At 29.9% G+C, this 25,578-nt stretch overlaps 1 protein-coding gene across 1 annotated transcript; it reads left to right on the forward strand.

Annotated features, from left to right (window-relative positions):
• The first annotated feature begins 99 nt into the window (after positions 1–99).
• On the forward strand, positions 100–1,590 carry LOC145634735 (uncharacterized). Its single transcript, XM_081686125.1, has 4 exons — positions 100–783; positions 873–1,010; positions 1,136–1,216; positions 1,313–1,590. Exons 1-4 carry the CDS (start codon positions 178–180, stop codon positions 1,433–1,435), a joined length of 948 nt encoding a protein of 315 aa, XP_081542251.1. The 5' UTR covers positions 100–177; the 3' UTR covers positions 1,436–1,590.
• The last annotated feature ends 23,988 nt before the right edge of the window (positions 1,591–25,578 follow it).

Consider the following 25,578-nt stretch of genomic DNA (forward strand, 5'->3'; position numbering starts at 1 on the left):
ATTTTGGAACAAACTGGTGTTTTAATTTCTTAAACAATTGTTTGTGTGTGTTGGTCATAATGATGAGTTGGGGGTTTTGATTTATGTTTTCAGCCACCGAGTATCAATTGTCGTATTCAGTCATTTGGGCGTATTTGTAAGAAATTTGATGAAAGAAGGACTAGGTGGGTGAATGAGATGGGGTTTGGAGGCATTCTTCATCTTGTGTCAGACATGCATCTACCAAGACAATTATCGTATTGGATTATGACTAGAATTGATCCACTAAATAGGATCTTGATTGCTCCAGATGGACATGAGTTTCCGCTGTCAAAGAATCAAATTAGATGGATATTAGGTACACCAAGTGGTAACAAGTCCGTGCCAAGTTCTAAAATGATGAACAATGAAGTTCGTGAGAAGGTTCATAAGGTGATACTCCAATATGGGAGTTCATGGAAAACAAAATCTAATAGAGGATGTGGAAGTGTTTATACATCTGTCGGTATTCCGATCACTAGTAAAATGATGGATAGATTGGAGGGAAACTTTGGGGAAGATGAGGAAGAGGAATTCAAGACACTATTTCTTATCCTTTTGCTGCATATGGTATTGTGTCCAACTCAATCACCTCGGCTAGCCACAGATTTAATACCTGCTGTTAGCTGTGTCAAGGACTGTAAGGAGTATGATTGGAGTGATTTGGTGTTGAAGAAATTGATGGATAGTGTGTCCAGTTTTGCTCGGCGTTTCTATGCAACTGGATATGCTGGTGGATGTGGAGGATGTGCGATATTTGCTGTTGTGAGTACGATGCAAACAAATATCAATTTTTGTTAATTGACATTAGTGAAGGATTATGTGATTATGAATTGATGATGTTTTTATTACAGATTTTTTACCTCGACAGGCTAAATAGGCCTCCTTTACAATGGGATGTGTTCCCTAGGATAAAGGTGTGGACCAAGAATGCAATCTCAATGGCAGCGAAGGCGGACCGGACAAGATATGGGGACTACGGGAGGTTAGGGGTTAGTTTCTAATCAACAACTGTACTTCGTATTATTCATCTAAACATGTTTGAGGGTAGTTGGATATTTGCAAGGGAAACGGAAATGTTAATAGTATTGCTTAGAGTTACTTGATTTTTGTGCAGTTGGTTGATGTTGCCTATGGAGAGAGTCATTACAGGATTGCTAGGGACTTTGAAGCACCAGTTGAGAATGTTGTGCTAAGAGTGAGTTATTTATTTACACTTTGTACTGATAGCGAAATTGTATTTGGCCACATATGTTTCACTAATACATCATTGGGTTGTATCGTTGTGTGGTAGGATGTCTCCGAGGTGATGGGGTGTAAAACTGAAAGGCAAAGGCGGTCTGGTCGTCAAGGAGGAGCCAAGGTTGAACATACTAGTAATGTAACAAAGAAACATATTGGGTATCGCTATGCTTGAGTGAACCTGTGTGTGGTGTAACTGTAAGAATAATTAATTGTATTTTACAAAAGGTGACGGTATTTGTACGCCATACAAACGCACGACAATGATTTTGAGTTATTGAAAATTTTTGTTTTCCGATAGATTTTGTAATCAGATAATGGAAATATCCATTACAATTGTTCCTAACCAAATAACTAAACAGGTATTTATACAAGAGCGTGTATTCAAATACAACACGTATCTTGGGCCCAAGTAATCAACTAAGTTTTGGACTTGGTAAACTGTACATAGTTCTAATAAGCATTTCAGGGGCGGACCTTTGAAGGGGCGGGCAAGGTCTTGGTCCCCCCTCAATATTTGGCCCAAATTTGTTTCTATATTCAATGTCCATTAAAAGCCCAAAAGTCACCGAAAGAAGTTGATACCAAACGTTCAAGCTCTTACTAGGATTATATGTCATACTTAAGTATATGACTTTTCTACTTTATCTTTCTAGCACAAATTCAACAGCAAAATAATCAAACATTACTCCTGCTGTATCCTTTTGCACTACACAAAAATACAATATTTCCCTTTTTATTAATCTCGTTTTGTTATTCTATTTAAGCATTATATTTGTCCAAAATTCCAATGCATTGAATTGTTAGAACTCTTCAATTATTTTGTTGTGTCAGACTTTTAGTCTTAGATAATGAACTAACCAATAATTTATTTTTAATTTATTACTCATAAGTCTCATAACAAATAATACTATTATCTATCCACCCTATGAAGTTGTGAGCGATGAAAGTAGTGTCACAGTATAATTTATAATTGAAATAGCTATTTATCGGTGATTGTCATTTTTTTTTATGGTATTTGTTTATTAATTAATAAATGTTAAGGTGATAATACTTTGGTATATTTGTTGTAATGTATATGTATAATTAATAAAAAGTTGTAATTCACGTGTTGATAAATCTCCAATGATTATTATTGATAGGAATATACTTTACAAAGTTGTTTTGGATAGTAGATTGTGGTAAACTAATTTTAATTTTGGCTTAGGTCAAAATGTGAAAATGGGTGGACCCAATATCATAAATGGGCCATAAATAAACAATAAGTTGGATGTTTATACCTCCCAAGAAATGTATCATTAAACCAAAAAAGGATGGGCCTAATAGTGTACTTGGTGTAGTTGGCCCAGCAATTTTTGGATCCACATATAGTAGGGATGACCCATACCTTATGGGTGTAAGTTTTGCAAGGATGTTGACACTACTAGATGTATAGGATTGGTAAATAAAAAAAATGTATAAAATAAACATGTCCATTTACACTTGACAAATCCCCTTGTATGATTGAAGGGTCATTCAAGTATATTTATGGAGTTCATGTGTTGAAAATTAGATATTCTAAATAAAATTTTTTTGGACTCAAACAAAATGGGTTGTACAATTTGGGAATAAAATTTATACATAAGGGACTATCAAAAGGGCACGGAACGAGTACATATATGTCTTGGAAATATAACTTTGAATTATTCAATCCTTTTCCGGAGATGTCATAGCAATATATGATTTTTAAATAATAAATAATGTGTTTGATGAGTTTCGGATTCAAGATCTTTTAGAGTAGAATCATTAACTGAAAAATTAGGGCATGTCAATTACTAAAAATTCTTTAGTTGTTAGTATAGTGGTATGTAAGGGGGTGGGATAAGGATAAAATATAAGAATAGAATGGTGGGTGGTACAAGAGGAAGGAATAAAAGAAATGGTTTTCAAGAAATCAAATTAAAAAGAATGAAAATTTAATGGTTAAGGGAGATAGATTAGAATTTAGCAAGGCTTGTTTTAAAGATATTCAATACTTTTCCACACTTTGATTCCCATAATGACCAAACATGGAAGGACACAAAATATGAAATACATAGTGCGTTATTATCCATAACACAAAGTACTCCGGTAATAAATATCCTTAATTTGAATTCTGTAAAACATTGACCATTTATGGGAAAAACGAGTAACTCTTTGGGAACGCGACACAATATGCGGCTTTCTGGATTTGTTCCTAGACAGGGAGTTACTTCCTTCCTTTATTTCTGTTTCTCTTCTGTTGGGGAGTTAAAAAAAGAGGTTGTTGCATTGTTTAAGCGAATCCACAAGTTCTCGAAGACTCATGATAATGGAATCAGATCAAGTACGTATCCAGTTGTTTAGCAATCGCATGAGGGTTCCTTCCTTTTTCTTTGTCTTTTGTTGGGGAGTTAGCAAAGGGGGTCGTTGCATTGTTTAACCGAATCCAGAAGTTCTCTAAGACTAATGATACGGAAGCGCGTGATGTAGCCCATATCTTGACTAGAGGAGTGGGGGCCCAGTTTGTATCTTCCGGATCCCCACTATTTATCTATAAGTTGTATAACTTTGTATGATATTGAGGAAAAAAAATACTTGTTGTAATAATAATTTAAATATGCAATAAAAAAATTAATAATTATAATTATAATAAAATTTATAATAATAATATTAAAAATAATAATAATAATTAGATTAATATTCATCTTTATTAAAAAGACAATAACAATACAAGTCGTTTGTTTTAAAGGGAAAAAAAATGGTTTTTTAATTAAAAAAAAAAATAAAGACAAAAGTTTGGTACCCTGGTTAAAGGACAAAGGGGACACTTGTCTTATTATCATAAATGCTCCAAGACTTTCATCTTTATGTCATTAGTATTTGTCAGTTCACATAGATTTATCCAAAGATTGGAAAAGTACACTTTTAGACTACTATTTATAAAATTAGATTTGGTTCCTTGCCATAAGTGTGAACTTAATAATTATTGTTTTTTAAAAAGGGTTGTACTTAAAAATCAGTTTTAAAAATTTTATTAATTTTAAAAACATCTATTAGACCGTTTATTTAAAGGTGATCTGCTATCGTGAGTTTCTAAATGTTCTGGTCCGATTCTATTTGCTATGCCTTGCTCAACTCTGCCCGAACATGCAGGGAATAACATTAATAATAATAATAATAATAATAATCATAAAAGTCAATTCACATAACCTCAGAAGAATAGACCCTTTAGTCCGTTAAAAGTGAATATGTATAACCTTTGTACTATTGATTTGAAGATGAACCGACCCTATTATTTCGTTCAAACGAATCAACCACAAATAGTACTACTGTAATAAAAAGTCCAATACAATTTTTTTTTTATTATATCTTTTTAATATAAACAACTAATAATCAAATGTCATTGCATCTGTATTTATTGTTTGGAAATGTGTCCAAAACACATTGTTTATTAAGTATTGGTTATCAATGAAAAAGAATAATAATCATTTCTTATTATAACATCTAAATTCTACATTTTATGTCTAAATAAATCACTAATAACAAATCCAGATGCAATTGTTCGGAACACACTAGCATATGAGTAGTATCATTGATGTTGTGTCTGTTAGTTTATAGTTATGGAATCAGAATATTGATTAATTAAGTATCTACAAACATAGTGCAAAACTTGTCGAGTTGTTTAATATAAAGATATGTAATAATCACTTAAAACCTCGCAATTGACCTTGTTTTCCCACATTTCCCTCAAGTCATCAACCTAGTTACAAACTTACAATCGTTGGAGTTGAAAGAAGTACTCATAACCTTTTACCACCTTAAAATTATATATTTTTTATAAAATTAGATAGTAAGAAAAGTTTTTTAATGACATTTTAATAGATTGAATCACTAATACTTGATTATTAGTCAATTTCATTGTCACTCATTAATAATAATAATATATATGTTCATTGAGTTAGTTTAATGCACATTAAGGTAACGTTTATTTACCTTAAGGGTATCATTTGTTGTATCTAGTCAACCTATAAAGTGGATCTATAACAATTTTTGCTGACACGATTTTGATTATAGTTTATGTTCTTTAATTTTTTACAAATATAAATATATATTTTCTAGTGAAAGATAATCCCCATGATGTAAGCTAATAATTTGGTAACATTCGCCACTTCCCTATTCAACATTTGTAGCAAGGTGTAGGGTTCGAATCCTAGCCCTTACATTCACTACAAATTTGTTATTTTTTTTTTAAAAATAATTTTTTTTTTTTTTTTTTTTTTTTGTTTTCCCCATAAGCTCCATATCCCTTGAAACCCTAACCCATTTCCATTCTTTATCTCATTCTCACTCTCTCTCCTTCCTTATTCGGCGGCAAGAGGTAAGAACCTCCTAGCAAACACCTGCTCCCTCGCTCCTTCATCCGTTGTTCAGGTACACTATCTCCCTCTTGATTCTTTGTTTCATGTCATTGATTTCCTCATTTCCATAGCTATCTTGTATTTGCTTTTTATAGTACATGCAAAATTCGAATTATACGATCTGAGTTGTAGTGAATTTGCTCAAGTAATTTCATAAAACCATGTATGAATGAGGTAAATTGGTTTAATTATGTAAGTATACATTTATTATTGACAAATTTGACATGTATACTGCGCAAAATATGGAATACGGTTTGGAGATGTTTGAAATTGGGCTTGAATTTGATAACATGATACTATACTCCAAAGATTCTTCGACTTTTTTACAATTTGGGGTAATTTTAGTGAGTTTTGTTGGATTTTGTGTTTATTAGTATTCGTTTATTAATCGTATGCAAAATTATTACATTTTTTTTGTTCTAGTCGAGTTATTGTTCCCAATTTTCCCTTTTGTGCTTTAACTTTATGAAAAAAATGTGTTGGATAATTCAATTTTTGGTTGATTTATAGCATTCTCGTAGATTATGATTAAAAGTTAAGTCCACTGAGAGGATATATGGTTGGTATGCTATTATTGTGAAGTCAAACACACATATTGTGTTGTGAAACTTTATTTGAGTATTTCTAGGTGGTCCTTGAAATGTGGATGAGTTGTTTAATCATATCTACCAAATGCATATCTTTAATTGGACATACACAATTGTCTTTATTTGTTATATAATCTATTCATTTAGATTCTTTGTCAGTCTACTAAGTATGCCCTACGTACATTTGATAATAAACTAATTTGTAGTTTTTGGGATCTACGTTGAGTAGGTTGAAGAAGTATGTCAATTAGGAGATTTGAGTTCACACTTGACACTCGTCGACGCTTACGAAATGTGGTGAGTCTATAATGAAATAATCTTGAATACGTGTAGTTTATAATAAACAACCATGCTCAACATTGATATTAAAGGTATTTTTTTTCCTATCCAGCCTCTTCCAATGCGTATGAGTCGTCGGGTAAAAGAAATTTGTTCCAGTTCGAATGATCAACGGGAAGCAAAATTCCACCTTCGAGTTGGAAGTGAGCCAAACACACACACTGTGCATTTGAAAGATATTGCCTGGGGTGATGGTCTGGTGGAAACTTATTTAAGTGACGGATGGGGGGACTTTGTAAGCTCCAAAAACTTGAAATTGGGAGACACTATTCTGCTCTCTGTAGAGGATTTGGATGAATTGGTGTATAAAGTGAGGATCCGGCGTGATGAAATGGAGCTAATGCTGAAGAACCGAACATTCAAGCCGGGGTTGAAGTGAACCAAACCCCCTCCTTCATGTTCCATTTCACTAAAGGCTACATTGACAAACCGACAATTATAAGTCATTCTACTTTCATGTACTTGTTGCTGCATTTCAGTTTAATGTTTTACTTATGGTTATATTATTTTAATAACATTGTAAATTTTATGACTTAGAACGTTCCGACTCCCTTTGCTCGAGCACATTTTCGAGACCTCGAAGACACATGTGAAGTGAAGTTGGTCTTGTCTTCGACCTATGATGCAACAATGCATATTTATTATGATCGCAAAGGCAGAATTGTAGCTTGCAGCATCAAGAGAGGAGTCAAGGAATTCATGGAAGCCGAAGGTGTTAAACTCGGTGAGAAGGTTTTGGTTGAGTTGGTTCAAATGGATCCACCTGTTTTAAGTTTACGATTTACTTGACTGACCATCCTTATGCATCTCATTGGTGTATGTTACCACATTTTGTGGGTTATCAAATAATATTTCGGCTATTAAGTAGTAGTGTTTTGGTGTATCATCCTGAACTTAGTATGTGTTATTAGTATTAGAGTTTCTGACTTCTTGTAGTAGTAGTAGTGTAGTAGAGGTATTTTAGAATTTTAGTAGTAGATTTGACTATGACGTGTAAAATTAATGATCAACTTTGATGTGTGATCTTTATGGTATCTTGTGATGTATTAGGACTATATGTGTGGCTTTGATCATATCCGATTGTAGTGTTTAGTTTCCAATGAATAATGTGTATGATTGACAGGTTTAAGTATAACATTTATAGTTTAATTTATCAATTTTAAAAGGGTTGGTCTTGAATTTAAGCATGACACGTGTCAACTCCATATATGTGTAAAGATACAAATATTCTAAATGATATAAATGTTTTTCAATAAAAAAATTCAATCTTACGGTCTATGGACAAACCCAAAATAATGTGAAAGATACGTACATATAAATATTCCAACCATCAATTAATTATCTCCTAAGAATAAGGAAACAACATTAATCACCAAGCACCTAACTACATAATTATACCATGCTTGTCATAATGATTCCAAACATATATATTACAATGATATATATAAATATGCAATCTTCTCTTAAAAAAATTTAAAGAATCTTTGATTCAACAAATGTACCCAGTGAGAAAACCATTTTTTTAGACATAACTAAATTACCCTTCAAAAATAAGACTTTAACAAAGTAAGAAAATAGAAATTGTCAAAAATTATTACTTGTGAAAAATAAATAAAAACAAAGGAGGTATTTTTGGATTAATTATTGTATTGGTTAATTTTATTGGAAATAGCTTAACAAAACGAATTATCTTATTACTAGAGGGTGGATCAGATGTGTCTTTGTGAGTCATGTGGCATGTGGTCACAAACTTGTTATAGGAGATCTTTTATTTGCACAAACCCTTGAGTCAACTCTTGAGTAAAATCTTTGAACAGTACTATAATTAGTATAAGTTATACTGCTCATTAGTAGATTTTTTGGGTAACATTAATCACCTATATCTAATTTTCATAAACTGCCCCTCTATTATGTCATCGAATCAACCACATATCCTTCTTAGTTGATTCATTCTACCATTAAAGATAGTATATAAATTAATATAGTTTGCCCTAAATTCACATGCATAAAATGAGTAATGATCTATTGGCATTCTACATAATTTCGAAGGAGAAAATTCTATAGTAGATGACATGTACCACAATGTACCACTAAAGTAATGTATTACTAGATGAAAGCCCGTGCGATGCACGGTTTTTATCTGTAAATCTCATGTAAGGATATAATTTTTTTTTTTTTTTTTTTTTTATTTTTTTTTTTTTTTTGTAATTACACCATACAATATGTTGATTAAATTGTTAGGTTAATTTTTATTATTTAACATAATTTTAAAAGAGATCTTATTTGTTGGTGCTAGTTACGTGAAAATTAAATTTATAGTTAATAAAAAAATTATAAATATAATATCTAATTTGTCGGATAATAGAAGAAAAAAAAGTTAAAATATAAGTTTTGTTTTTTAAAAAAAAAAAAATACTAAATCACTAATTAAGATGGACCCTCCCCTAACCCTTGCAAAATTCATTATCACTAATTAAGCATTTACCAAATTTGCCGGATAAAACTTTTAACGTTAAAAGATATATTTTTTAAAAATAATTATAATCCTAAATCAATATTGGCATTTTTCTTACATGACACACCAAATTAAACACTCATATATATCTCATTCGTGACGATTTCTTATGGGGTAATAATTGTTTTTCAAAATTAAATTGTGAATTTTTTTTTTTCATTGGTTGACTCTCAAATCTCATTCATTAATTTTTCTTAAGTGGTGATTGATTTTTTAATTCTAAATTAAAATAAATTGTAATATTTTTTTTTATCATTTGTCATAACTTTTTATATGTTATTTAATCTATCGGATATTAGAATAAGATACTAATGTTAGATAAAAATAATTTAAATTATAAATCACTGTTCGTAATTATCTAAAGATAATTAAATAAAAAGAAAACTTTTAGTTTTTTTTAATAATTTAAATCCTAATTAATTACTATTCATTTAATTATAAAATAAAATACGAATTTAAAATTTTAATTTGTCAAGATGTTATTTTGCTTTTTAAAAAGATTTAAATCATAAATCCTCTTTTTTTTTTCAACTATGATTCGTTTGTATAACGAAAGTACATTGTTGTTCTATACATGTACAGTTATAAAATCACTATATTCTTTCACAAACAGTAACTTAGACCACCATTATTCTTTTACTCCATATCAACTTTATACAATGCAAAATTAATAAAGTAAACTCAAAACTATAAGGTAAGATCGAATAAAGATGGTGAGAGTAAACTTACTTTTCCAATCTACACATTCCTCTATTATAAGACTATAGTTGCAAACTTACTTTTCCAATCTACACATTCCTCTTTTGAATTTATAAGAACTTGACAAAATTTCCTGCAACTGACGCATGGACATAATCCCTTCAAATACAGAATAAATAATATTAAATTATAATTAAGTTGTTTAACAAAATTTAATATGATAAGTAATACAATTAGATTAGGTAGAATAAATAAAACATACATCATAGAAAATAATGAATAATTATTAACGATCAACTTATTTTGTTTACCATTAGAAAGCATTGATATACTTACATTTTTTTCCAATATTATTTGTTAATAAACGAATTAGACCTGAAAAAAAAAATCACACCGTGAAATAGAGTACATAAATAATATTCACATGTTTGCGTTTTTGTATTATATAGTTTTAATGAATTAAAGCTCGTGGTGGATTGGTTGTGTCTTGTGCGTGTGTAGTATATATATAGTGTCTATTTATAATAGAAAAAAAAAATTGTATTTTTTAGAGGATGTATACAAATCTTTAATATCATCATATCTTATACTACGTGTATATGTGGAGTAGCAAATAAATCTCTAATAATTTTTTTTATTATCTAATCATGATATGGGTTGCTAGATAAGATAAATTTGAAAATGATTGTTTTTTTTTTTTTGGCAAGTAAATTTATTAATTCTAAAATAAAACACAAATCTAATTTTATTGGGATATTATTAAAATAAATTTAAAATATCAATAAAAAAAAAAACCCATAGTTACGTTCACCAAATCTTAATATTGAACATTATCATTAATATTTATATCTTGTGGGTGTTTATTATCATTAATAAGTTAAATATTCATATGTAATTTGCGTGGTCATGGTTGGGTTTTGGGGATTGAATTGTGTGTTTTTATTTTATTTATTTATCTTTTTGGTGTACATGTAATTTGTCTATATAATTAAATTTTTACCTTTTTTTCCATTAAAATAATTTAATTTGTTGATTTTAATCTACGTGGCATTAAAATCGGAGATATATCATATCTAATTCGTCACTTTTATCTAGGTAGCGATTGAATTTTTTAATTCTAAAATAAAATAGAAATCTAATTTCTTATTGGTTAAAATAATACCTTTGCTTATATGGCGCTCCAAATACTCTCCAAAAATGCCTACTTTATTTATATATATTAGATTAAACAAATTTTAAATCTAGCTAAGATGGTCAAGTGTTTCCTAGTTTCACTTGAAAATACCAGGATCGATTCTTTTTCCAAAGTAATTTTAATTTTTTTTTTTCAATTATAGTGCTTATTCTTTATTACAAAATTTTTGAGGATTAAATCCAAAGAAATATTGTTTTTTGATTATGTCAATAAGATTAAATTTAATCCAACTTGATGAATTTTAATAGTATGGTAAAATTCTAAGTATACACATTGTAAATGTTTAACAAGATATTTATTATCCATATCGACTAAAGAAAATTATTTTACTTTTTTTGTCTCACAGTGGAGGCATTTTCACCCTAATTTTGGCCTTCATATTGTAACAACCTGTATTATTGTGGTCACTACCAAACATGTTACCAATCGGCCACCTGCATTTCATTTCAACAACCTATTAAATGGCACTCAGAGTTTTTTCAAGCTTGTGTTACTATATAAGACCAGCTGCTAGATAATGATATCCAACATCTTTATTAAATTCCATACGCTTAGTTCTTTATTTAAAAACTTTTGTTACACCATGATGCCTCGTCGTGCAATTACCAAATGCCAAACTCCTTCACTCTTGTTCTTTGAACCACCAAAAAATTCTATTCCTGAGTTAGACTTCACCTAATACGACTATTTGTTTGTAGATGAAGATGGCGACATTTTGGCCGAGCTCAATCTTGAAACAATAGCAGCTCTTATACTCCACCCTACCCACACTGATAACGACCTATTTAACTCATTGTTCATGCGTCCGATTGGGTCTGATGCATCCCCAAAACCAGCCCATTTTCCTAATATTCATGACACCCATCCTATTAAAAAAGAATTTGAAGTTTTTTTGCTATGGTGCCTAGGCTCCTTACCTCCATCCACGTTCAACCCCGAGCTAATGAAACCCGCAATGCACTTGCTGGATCCTAAACCTAATATCAACTTTTCATGTCCAATTTATGAATTAGATGATACATGTATAACAATGTGTATTGGGGCTTTCACTGACACCTTCCAAATTTGTAGGGTTCCTCCTTTTCCCCATGTGCTACATATTAGGGTACTTTATTCCAAACTTCCTAACAATGTTCCGGGATATCATATGGTGGATTTAACACCATATGATAGTAGAAAGGCCGAGGACGCTATAAGTGGCCTTTTTGGTGCACTTCCTTTAAAATCACTTGTGTGCATTTGGAATGTAAGGGGGATTGGGAGGCCTTCATTTATCGAAAACTTCACAACCATGTACAAGATACATATGCCTCTAGTTGTTATACTCCTTGAGACTAGGCATGGACATCAAACTATCAAAAAATTAGTTAAGCAACTACCAGGAGATTATGGCTTCGGACTATCATCCCCCAATGAAGGACTGTGTGGTGGAGTAGCTTATTTGTGGAAAGGCGACGTTGTTGGGATTAAGGCCATGGGAGTGTATACAAGCAAAACGAAAATAGATATCTTTGTTAAGGTAAGGGCTACTTCATGCACTTTATATGAAACTTTCTAAGATCATTTCCATTCATGTATTGTTTTGCGATTGTTTTTAGGGACATCCAAAGGCAAGGCGAATTCTTTTCTGAAGGTGGTGGCAAATGGTGCTCATCTAGAAATAAAATAATTCGAAATGTATCTCGCTTAGTTCATGTGATATGTTGCAACGATGTGTGTGTTACTAGTTATAATTAAGGCTATGTACGTCTTATTTTCCCAGGTTTACTCAAGAAACGGTTAATGTATTATGTGACAGATCTTTGTTTAGAAACGATGTATGAGTTTGAATTATATGGTAATGTGCTTTTATAAATATAATGTTGATTTAAATAAAAATGCTCATTGATGTATATGTATCAAGTACATGTTCTCCCACTTACAATATGAGTAGCTATTTAGTTCAAAAATAATGTTTTTAATTATTTATAGTTTTCAATGATCTTTACCTTTATACAAAGTACATCTGGTACTCACCCAACAGTAATGTGAGAGTTATATAGTTCATTTACACTACACTACATAACAACTAAGAAGGGTATACGCAATTTAAAACAAAATATTAAAATAAATAAATTTTTTTTTCTAAAATATTGCAACCAACCAATCAGCGTTACACATAGTAATATTAATGGGACGGCTTACCTTTTTATTTGTAAAAAATCTATTTCATTTCCTGAAATATATTTGTTTGTATAAGGATGAAGTGATCAACAATGTAGAAGAGTCCTATATCGAGGAATTTAGCAAATAAGAACTAGCACGCGGTCATTTTAAAATCCAATGTTGATGGTTTTACGATTAACAGTAATTATATAACATGTAGTCTATTGTTATTTTTATAAATTAAGGGGGAATTGGTGGATAATGTTAAGGTTTATTTTAAAAATTGTATAAGGGGATCCAAATTTTTATATAAAGTTGTTATCAGTAAAGGATTTACTACAGGCATATAATTTCCATATGGGTGTACATTTTTCCAACAACATTAGAATCACAAACTTGATAAAACAATATAATGAATGTGAGTAAAGATTATCTGAGTATTGACCTTAAAGTCTAAGAAAATAGTAGAGATTTTGGAAACAATATTTTTGTCACAAGTCATAAAAGAAAATACACTTTACACTACAAAACTTGGAGAAGAAGCAAAGTTTAAAATATATCATATTAAATCCACAATGTTATAATTTAGTTATCTCCCAATAACTACGAAATGATATAATAAACTAATCCCATCTTATTAATGGTACTTTTATCTCCAGACTCTCATTCAAACTCCAAACTCTGCCACATTAGCTTTCTACTAGTTTTCAATTACTTTTTAATTAATCAAACTTACACAATACTGTCTCTATTTTCACACATTTTCCCAATACTCACTAAAGACTCAAATCAAAAATCCTACAAATTTAAAGCAATATTATTGGTAATACTTACTCAAGGCTCTACTCTAGACTCTCCTCAAGACTCTCCACAAAACTCCCAATAAACACACCCTACTATCCATCTATCATATCCATATGAATATAGATGAAGTAAAATTTTCAAGTCGTCTTGATGGCATATAAAAAGAATGTGTAAATTATCGGTTAATGTTTTAAAATTTTCTATGACTTTATAAAAGTTCTTACAGCTTCACATATATAAACGAAATTTATATTATATTTGGAAATAGTATTAAAAAGATTATATTGTTAAAATTGAGGATTTATTCGACATAATTGCTTACTTTAAATTCATAATGATATTATATGTCACGAAAAATAAATTTATCTTACCCATCCATCAAATTCATGGTAACTAATTCTACTTTATTTATTTTTTAAATTATCTAATACAAATTAATTTTTAGGTTCCAATAACTAAGAGCATTACATATACCACACGTAACACTATAAGCTGTAAAAGATGTATAATGTGCAATGAATACCTTCAACCAATTTCAGCTTTAGTTGACCAAAATTGTACTCACCCTATACCTCTATATTAAAAGGTTTATTTACCCTTAAAAAATTAAAAACAACTCTTCTACAAAAAACCCATTACATCCATTCTTTCATCACAAGTTTTGGATGCCTTGAATTAGTTTAGGGTAAAAAATTTAGGATATAAATGATAATTATTCCCTCGTTTGTATATTTCACACTCGTATCTGTTAAACCCACGCATCACATTTCAAAGAATTAAAAATTATCTTTTCGAATAATCAAATGGAGTGTACCAAAAATATTAATCTAGTAAGTTGGTTCCCGGGCCATAGACGATAATTATTAATTACCATATTTAAATTATCAAAGCAATTAGTTTTATTTAAATATAAACTTAAATTAATTAAAGAGTTATTGACATCCAAAGGGACATTTAAGTTCTTTGTTAAAAAATAAACTAATTACAATTATCTTAAGTTATACTTGACATCCTTTCGAGCAAAATTAAGGAGTAACTAAGAAGAGCATAGCAATTGATGGTATTTTCAAGTTGGTTGAGTTCATCATCAATGCACTTGCACTAAGAAGAGCATAGCAATTGATGGTATTTTCAAGTTGGTTGAGTTCATCATCAATGCACTTGTTATACATCATATCATATTTAATCCATGCATAGTTGCTTTATACAAAGAGTACAATATTGAGTAAATGCACTAAATTGTTTTTTGGTTAATTGTTATTATTTTTTTTAAAAGAAAACGAATTACATTTACAATTACAAAATCTTTTCAAATCTATTGTTCTATTTAGTTCAGACACATTTAAATGTTTTGCAATGAACCTTGTAGAAGTTAGGTGACAACTACAATTTCAAGGATATTTTTTAATTAAAAGAGTTGTTTAAATTTATTGTGTTTAAATTAACCTTAATTTAAATAACTGCATGTTTAAATTAACCTTAATTTAAATAATAATCGTTTATATATTGGTTTCAAATTTAAATTTTCATATTTAGCAAAATAACCGTAATTTACAAAACCTCATTTTACATACTGATTTCAAATATATAATTTTTGTTCCAAGTAAGTGCCTTTGTTTGGATAATCGATGCGAAACATAAATTCTAGGAACTACTTACGCAGTTACCAAGTCGAGTTAGTAAACATCTTAAGTGCAGGTCGAAATAAGGCTAACCCGGATCAAGTTATAAAGTATCGATTATTAACCACATTTCCGACAACATGTGTGACAAGTGGGGTATATTTTATTTTCTTGATTTCACCACATTAAAACCGTAAATATTAATTTTTATAAGATTAATCTTGCGTCATGCTAATATAAATCATTCATTACACATGTGTCCCTCTTGTCCATCCTCAATATAAATATTGATAAGTAACTGAAATGTGGTCCACTAATTACGATTATATAAAAAAGCATTTACCTTAAGTAAAAAAAAAAAATGTGAAGTGGTTGAAATTAACTTTTACAAGCTATTCTTACTGAAATTGTTTAACATTCATATTAGCAAGGACATTTTAGCTTCAACAACTTTGATAACTGTAGTTGCATTATTAAAAGGAGTAGTACTCCTATTCATGTCACACTTCAAATATAGGCGGCGAATGACAAGTGACTTCCATCAAGTTGTTTATTTAATGTTCTACTCTATTGTCAGAGTACTATCCTATATATAAATTGTGTCTAACTATCCATATTTGCCCCTTAAATGAAATCTTTTCATATCTTACTCAATTGATTTTTAAGTGGTTCAAAATTCCTTGTACATCATTTGTGTAGGCCACGAATATGGAAAACCCGGCGTGGAAAATGGTTCCCCCAAACCCGAAATGGAAAGGTCAACAGCTTTCAATGTCAGTAATAAGATCTATAAAAACACTACTACGTATAATTTACGACAAATTACTTGGATAATTTGGATCCTTTCATGTGGTCCTACTGACCCGAATTTTGTACCCACAAAAGGATACAATTTATGATGTAGCTTTCCATTTGGAGGAATTACAAATTAACGGCTAAATAGTTGGCTCCAATGATATATATAATCACAAAAGGTATAAAAGACTAGTAAATAAAGATGTTCGGTACTTAGCGTAAATAACTACATAATAAAAGACAACCAATGATAAATGTCATCTCATGAGGTGTCAATTGTGTTTTAATACCTATAAATTTAATTAATTTTTTCTGTATAACTGTGTAATAAGGAAATAAATATCATCCAAATTTTTAAATTTATATGTATTTGTATAAAGAATGATTTTTATTTTTTTTATGTTTGTTTTATAGGGGAATAAAGAATGGTTGTTAATTTCACAAAATAAGTTGAATTTTAATTTAACCAAATGCGTAAATTTTTTTGATTTGAATTTTATAAAAAATACCTTATCCATAGAAATTTAGAAGCTATTAGGTTTTATATAAGAAAACGAAAATATATGCTTTTTTTTATAAAATATATAACGAAAATATAAGATTAGGTTAGTACCCGCATATGTCGTAAAAAAAAAAAAAAAAAAAAAGGGGGTAATTAAAATAAAATAAAAGGTTATTACCCGTATACGAACTCATATACATTTGTCCTTATATTTTTGTTGACACACTTTGATCGGCATTAAATGAAAATGTAGTTGATTTATATTACTTTATGATACTTAGTATTCCATAATTAACTTTTTAAAAATGCATGTATACTGAGTAGTAGCGGTTATTATTTTAAATTTAATATAATCACACTGCATAACGATTAATGTCAAATGTTTAATGTTGGAGCTTGGAGGGAAAAAATTTGATACTCCTTAATATTATAATAATCTTGGACAATGATATATTTAATACCTTATTTTTAATCTATGTTTGTATACTTGTAACTAAAAGATTAAAATATATATAGAATATATGTTAATAAAGAAATATTAATTGGCATGATTAGATTAGATATGTTGTCAAAATAGAAATAAGTATTATTATAGCTTATAAAATAGAAGTCATTTAAATTTGGTAAAAACAAAAAAAAAAAAGTGCAAAAAGGAGGGAAAATTATAAATTACATTGTGACAATGTCATCTTAGATTCGATTTTAGTATAGGTTAACTGATGAGGATTACGAATATAGTCGACTATCCAATTTTAATCGTGACTAAACATTTATTATTATGGATTGAAATCCATTATTTTATCAAATCAATGCTTAAAGAAAATTAAAAAACACATATCACTATACCTATGCAACTGTGGAAGTATCCTTCTAAACAAAATTCTTTTACAAAGGGGGTAAAACCACATTGGTAAGCGGGTTTTATGTAATTGAAAGGGCGAAGTCTTACTAAGGCCCCGTTTGGTTTAACGTAAAACATTTTCAATGGAAAATTAGTTTTCATGGAAAACATATTTTCAAGGAAAAACACAATTGCAAATTAGTTTTTCATTGTTTGGTTGCATACAAGAAAAGTCCAAGAAAAATAAAAAAATAAGAGTGGAAATGTAGGGATGAATGAGAGGGAAGTAAAAAAAGAGGTAAGGAAGAGAGAGGAAAATGTGGCTTCCCTTGTTTTTGGAAGGAACATGTTTTCCATCATTAAAGATGGAATTTTCCACCCTTGAAAAATTGTTTTCCACTCCTTAACAAACCAAACAAAGGAAAATGGGAAAAAATGGAAAATTCATTTTCCATGAAAACCTTTTATTTTACGTCAAACCAAACAGGGCCTAATTCTAAATATTAAAAGGGAAATAATAATTCTAAACATGAAATACAAGTTAATATTTGAAAGGGCGGTCTATTTGTTCCCGGAGTTAATAATTTTTCTAAAATTGTGGCATATATTTTGTTAATATTTCCTAAGTCAGTACGAATATTGTGGGAACTCCTAATCATTTGGTAACATACGAAATCTTCCACTTATGGTATAATCCACACCAATTACCCCTGTATTGAAGTTCATGATAAGAAAGGTTGATTGTGGGCTTTGGGGCTTTTAATTATGTCCTTATTAATTTTTGGCTAATTAAATAATTGGGATAAGTAGCACGGTCGAATATGAATCAAGATAATTATAAAATTGCACGACCAATTCACATACACATTGAAATGGTTCAATAATTACATGTAATTAAGGTTCAGATCTAATTATAATGTATGAAAGATGGAATAATTATACTTCAACTAAATAAATAATAATATTTTTTAAGATAAAATAAAAAAAATTAAAGTTTTCGAAAATATCAAACCATGAATTTATATAAAAATCAATTGCGTTTAATTGAGTCCACCAAACTAAGTAGGAGAATAGTAATAAAAAGCTCATAATGTATGTACTATCTTAACCTCTCATTGTTTTTTATTAAGTTATGTGTTTGTTTTTAAAAAAAAACTCATGCACACACAAGATATGTTAAGTCAACAACATTATTAGGAAGGAAAGTGCTATAAATAAAGATGCCTCCTTCACCTTTTCCTCACTCCTCCCCTTAACCAGCTTGAAAACTCTAAATAGGAAAATGCCAAGAAAAAATCAGATGAACACCCTTCTTCAACCTATTGTTTTCCCACGGCCTTGTGGGAGGAGGCGTCGGAGTCTTAGGGGTCAGGGCGGCCCTAATCCCCGTCATAATATGCGGGCTCTTGCTATGCTTGCCCAAGCAGCCTCCATAAATATTGATGGCCTTCCCTCTCACCCTAGCCCTAATGATACCACCAACGGTGGTCGTGTCCAACCACTCCATCCAGACCTGAACCGGCTCCCAGAAGAAGTGGTGGACGAACCTCCACCATTATCGTTAGGATCTCCTTCAACCCGAGCTCCCTTTCATGTCCAAAACACGCCTACACCCCCTCATGGCGTGCCTCTTATGTTTCACCATGTCAAACATCCAGGTTATTGCTTGCCTTATAACTATGGTGGGGGGATACCTCTCTACAATGTTAGGATCCGTAGCACCAACCCCACTGATCTAGGCGTACCTTACACCGTAGCTGGCATTGAGACACTCCACCGTTTGTACCTGAATTATGCTAATAGGGTTGATCGTGATGTTGATGAAATCGTGATTCGGAGGAATGGAGGTGTGCTCTCGAAATCTCAAACCGCTTTTGATGCGGGGATTCAGCAAGGAGATGTACTTACTGTTGAGGCTTTGGTAACTATTTCTAATTACTTTATTATTTGCAAAATTATATTCATATTTTAATTTTCGTTATATTAACTTCTAAGTAATTCGATTATTATTTCCTAATTAGAACGAAATGTCTATTTTTACGTTTCTAGTACACAAGAAAATAACCGATAATAATTAATGCTAATAAATACATATAGTAAAATGGTAATAAATATAAAAAAAATTATACATAAATCTTTTATTCGTATGACATTAGAAGTGAAAGTAGTTAATTTTAAGCAAATGTTATAATTTGATTTGCTCCATATGGGTTTAATATTACAATAAAGAACAAATGAGGATAAATATGTTTAAGGAGGAGGAAATGTGTATTTATTTCCATAATTAATTATTTGATGTTAAGTTATGTATATATAATAAATGTATTCCTTATAATACCATAGTCGAGCTGTACATTCCAAATTAATATGTTTTATATCCTTTATCTCCTAGACTAGTCTAAATTTCAATATTAGAAAAAGGAAGGAAAAAAAAAATTAAACAAAAAGATAATATCGAATATAATATGTCTGACAATAGCAAAGGAATTAGAATTACATTATGTAAGTATGTGCCAATGTGGACTTCCTAATATAAGGCATGAAGTGGTCCCCTATATATATGTTATTCATTGGTAAATTGTGTAAGATAAATTTTTTCCAAGTATAGTTGCATGCATGCAATTCAACGGAAAATTCAAGTTTACCTACTTTATTCCATGCTATTAGTTTTACTCTTTTATGCGAGAAGGTGTAATGATTTTTCTGTGTCAAAAAAGGTATAGCATAGTATAAATTAATGTTGAATACACGCTAGTATATGTTTTATTAAAAAAAATTAATGTCCTTTTTTAACAATGTAAGTGATAAATAATTGTTTATATGTATACAAATATTTCAGGATTCGGATCACAACATGGACACCCGTGTCAAGGTTTTTCGGATGCAGGATTTGGTGTCTTTTCCTCGTATGCTTAGAGTCACTACTATGCCGGAGGACACTTTGTACACTGTGTACAAGAATTGGGGACAACGTAACAACGTTCATCCTCGTAACTTGTTCGGGGTGTATGAGAATGTTGTTGTCACCGAACTCGACACAATCCGAGAGATTGGAATCAAGAACAATTGGATCCTGTATGTGTTGCCAAACAATTGGAGGAACCCATGAGAAGTGTGGTGCTAATCGTTTCATGATCAAAGCTTGATATGTAACCGATATCTATAATTATGAACTTATGTCCGTTAAATTATGAATGAATAGTTTATGTATTATTCCCGCTACTATGGAACTTAAGGGATCTAGGTCTATGTATTTTTAGTGACGGATAGTGTTTGTTATGCCCTCATCCGAATTTTTAGTAAAAAAATATGTAACGGTCGAGGTGTTTATTTGTATTAGAAGTGGATATGTTTAAACTAGGGGGCTAATTGTAACCCATTATTATATATATTATATATATTATGAGTATTTATGAATAAACCTATGCCTTATATGAATAAGTAAAATGCAAGGAACAAGCAAACAAAGTAGTAAAGTTCACAATGTATTTTATATTACTGAAGGATTGATTGATGTTTTTGTGCATGCATTTGTAATTGTTAAACTGAATTTGATCAATTCCAAGCTTGATAAAGTATTTTACTTAGACCAACAATATTGAATTTAATTTATGTTGTACCAAAGCTGGCCCACATACAACATTTTTTGTTCAGAGATTCGCCAATTGCAAAGGATGATTCCAATTTTTCAACACCAAGCATGAATGTATTGTATGGTAGAAGAGTACTTGTGTTTATTGATTTGCCTAGGACAAGGGTCAAGAAATCGTGTCTGTTGGTAAAAGTGGACCAATTTTGTTCATCTATCATGTCTAAATTAAGTAGTAAAAGACCATGCAAAAAAATACAATATAAAATTAAGTAGTTAGAGAGCAATTACATGTATAAAAAATTATTTCTTAGTTTGTTACTAGTTTCAGTCCCTTGCCATGAACGGAAATAATTAAATTATAAAAACAACAATTATAAAGAACGATGTTAATTTAAAAAAATTATTGTAACAAATAATTAGACAATAATTTAAAATAAATTAAATTAAGGATAAAAATTGCTAGTCAATTGTGAGAAATTTAAAATAAAAAAATTAAGGATAAAAAAAACATTGTGGGAAATTTTTAAATGACTAAATGAAACGTGTCACTTTTGGGTCGCTTTAAGTATAGGTTAATTGATATGTTGATATGAAGAAATGATATATAGTAACATCATACCTCATTGGGTAGGTACGTAGTTTAATTTTCCATAAGCATAGATGTTTTATTAAATCACTAGGTTAGAACCCGTGCGATGCACGGTTTATATAAAACCTATTTTTAATTTTCCCTCTTTAAAATTAAATCGCTATCATACAATATACATACAGGATGAATATAAAGAATTATGTACATTTTGTAATAAAAATTATTTTTTTTTGCCCCAAAGTTTAGATATAACATCTGTTTAACGCCGCTTAAGTCATAGTTCAATATAGGAGGTCATTTATAAGTGTGATATTTAAAATTGTTTTAATTTTCTACGATACATTGATAGGTTTTAGTTGTAAGGTGAAAACTTCTAATATTTAAATTTCATATATGTTAGACTTGATATCAATATAGGAGGTAATTTATTAGTGATCTTTTTTAAATTGTTTTAATTTCCTACGATACATTGATACATTGATAGGTTTTAGTTGATAGCTCTACAAAAAAAATTTAATAAATTTAAAAAAAAAAAAATTGACATCGTCATTGCATTTAGGCTTGAATTTTTTTATTAAAAGAGCAACACGTGGGGCGTGGTGACGTCAGCATCTTTTATTTTAGTAATAGTTAATAAATTTCGTATATTACCCTATACCTAGTATATATTTGTTTATCATAAAAAATAACTACTAAAAAATTAAAAAAAGATATGTTAAAATATTTCATAAAATGCATATGGAATATACTTCGTATATAGTTGTCAAGTTGAAAGTTAAATATTATAGAATATATTAATCATAAAGATATGTAAGGAAAAAAAAAAAAAAGAAAGTAAAAATGGCGTGATTATTTTTAATAAAAACATGACAAGTGTCATGTTGGCTTCGCCTTTAGTATTATGTTTTTGAGTGATGATGATACTTTTTACTAATGAAGCTATTGTGTCGATCTTTACATTAGAACAATTATCAATGCAAGAGGTTTTTCATCTATACAATTGTTTGTCATTCATTCCAATAGTTTTCAACTATAAATTTAACTCCAAACAGCAGTTAAATTAGATGAACAGATCCATAAACACCGCAACTTTTATTTTGAACTATTTTGATAAGGAAGATTAAGAGGTCCGAGGTGAACAACCGTTCGATATACTAAACCCGATCATATACAAGGAAATTAGACATTATTATCACCAATTCATATTGTCTATCATACAAATCTGTCGTTATAATATCCATTACCAAAATAAGAACTCTAATAACACCTATCACTGTTAATTCGTATTTTTTTTTTCCATAATAATTTTTTTTTTATTTTGTTTGTTATTATTATCATCATTATTATTATTATATAAAAGCCAAAAGCTATATAAAAAGCCATCAAAAAGCTACTTACCAAACAACCCCTATGTTCTTCGTATCAATAATGTAGCTAGTTATGGAATAAAATTATAAAAAGAGCCAGTGATTTGCGAATACTATGTTCTTCGTATCATATATAGGGATTTTATGGTATTCACCTACATTTTAATTTCATTTTCTTATAATCAACCTTACCGCTTGTAAATTTATATATATTTTTTTTTAGTATAACTTATTTCAAATTAATAATCTTTACGCAAATGTTATAAATTAAAAGCAAATGTTATTTTGTATACACAATTTTTTTTTATGTTTTTTCAATAAGTTATTGTTAAAGTAACAACAAAATGTAATGCCCAAAAAAAAAAAATTAAAAAAACCAGTAGGTATAATATTTTTTGTCATGTTAATTATAATCGTGCATGGCACGAGACTTAACCTATTCTTAGAATAAAATCGGTTGTGTACAAGAATTTACAAATGTGTTATGTGGGCCCTAGATACTTCTACATGTATGTAATGTGATTCAGTTTCTTTTGACTTTTGTGTATGTTTATATTTCTTTTTTTTTTTTTTTTTTTGGCATAAATACGGACTAACTAGTAACTACTTCTCTATAGTACTCTTTTAACATTAGTTCTAACTAGTAACATCCCATTTTACCTCTCTACAACTCACACCTCGAATTCCCCAAAATTAACTCCATTCTCGACCTTCATTGTTATTAACGACCTTCACCAAGCCACCACCCACACCCACCAGCGCAAGGCAGCCACGACCTTCATCTCACATGTAAAAGGTACAATACATACTTCTAGCTATGTTGTTGAATGCATTGATTTAGCTATATCTATGTACAAAATACTCAAATGAAAATAATGTTAATTAATTAGTTTTACATGTATATTGTCATTGTGTTGTTGAATTTTCGTTTTTATGAAAGTAAAGAAGATGATATTATCACCCTTTATTGTGTAGTTTTGTTCATATTTAACCGATTTAATAAAATCAATTGTTAATAACTATCTAAAGTTTAAGTTTGGAATGTGAGGGGTAATTAGCCCAAAGAATGTTGTTTAAAATCTTGCAAAGTTCTTGAAATGACCCCTCTTTGAAAAGAATTATAGGCCCTTATTTGTTGAAGATTGGAAATGGTTGGTCAGTTAAAGAAATAATGACTATCTAATTGCGTTAATTGTCATGGGATTTGAATAATTTTAAGTTGAATGCATCACATTGAAATCAATATGAATGTTGGTTTTCTATATGTGGTAATGTGGAGCTTGTTCATGTTATCTGTTGAGGAAGATGCAATTTGTTATGTATTGGAATTGTGCTATTTGTGCACAACACCATATTAATCAGGGAATACACCTTGGTGTTGGTATATTTGGTAGAATTATTTGGCTAAATCTAAATAGATTGCTATGTGATGTAGGGACAAAATGTCTGCTTCTAGATACGACTTCACACTACGATCAAATCAATGGTTAGAAAAAGTGGTGAGTTCATCTCTGTGTACATATCCTATGATTATTTCTATTTATGTGAAAGTACGGAAATTATAAGTGGATGAGTGGGTTTGCGTTTTTTTACGTAACTAATTTCAAATATTATTACAATAAGAAATTGATAGACTCAATTACTGTAATTGTGTTCATTGTATATTGTCGACTACTCGGTTATGTAAATAAGTGCCTACATTAAACTTAATTTGATTCAACTTTATCATGTTTGAGATGATGCATTACTCACATCACTAATTTTATAATGGTATGTACATGGGAATACTAACAAACATCTTAAAAAGACTTATGTAAGTCAGGGTTGCTAGGTAGCTATCTCTACATTGAATCATAGGAACATTGAATGAATTGTGTATCTTGGTAGTGGACTTCTGTTGTTTCAGTGGGCCACATTTGTTATCGTGTTAATTTTTACTAAGGCCCATAGTAGGAAGCCATTGTAGGAAGCCATTTGGTCCACCACATCTCCATTTTTTTTCATTTAAATTTTTTTTTCTATACGTAATTGTTTATAAGCAATTATCATTTGACACATATCTGAGTATATTAGAATATCGTCGAGTTAAATCTGTTGTTTGTCTCTTCATTAATCTATTATAAATAGTCATAATTCGTCCATGGAAGGAAAGTCAAATATATGATAATTATCAAAAATAATTGTTAGAATTAAGGGACTATGGATTAATCATAGCGCATTAAAATTATTAAAGCCATCAAAACTACACAAGTATATTAATCTTTTACAATTTGCTACTAAATTATGAGTCCACTCGATTTTTAAGCAT

Source organism: Chenopodium album, chromosome 6, assembly GCF_948465745.1.
Source record: "Chenopodium album chromosome 6, dcCheAlbu1.1, whole genome shotgun sequence".
In the NCBI taxonomy this organism is placed as follows: Eukaryota; Viridiplantae; Streptophyta; class Magnoliopsida; order Caryophyllales; family Amaranthaceae; genus Chenopodium; species Chenopodium album.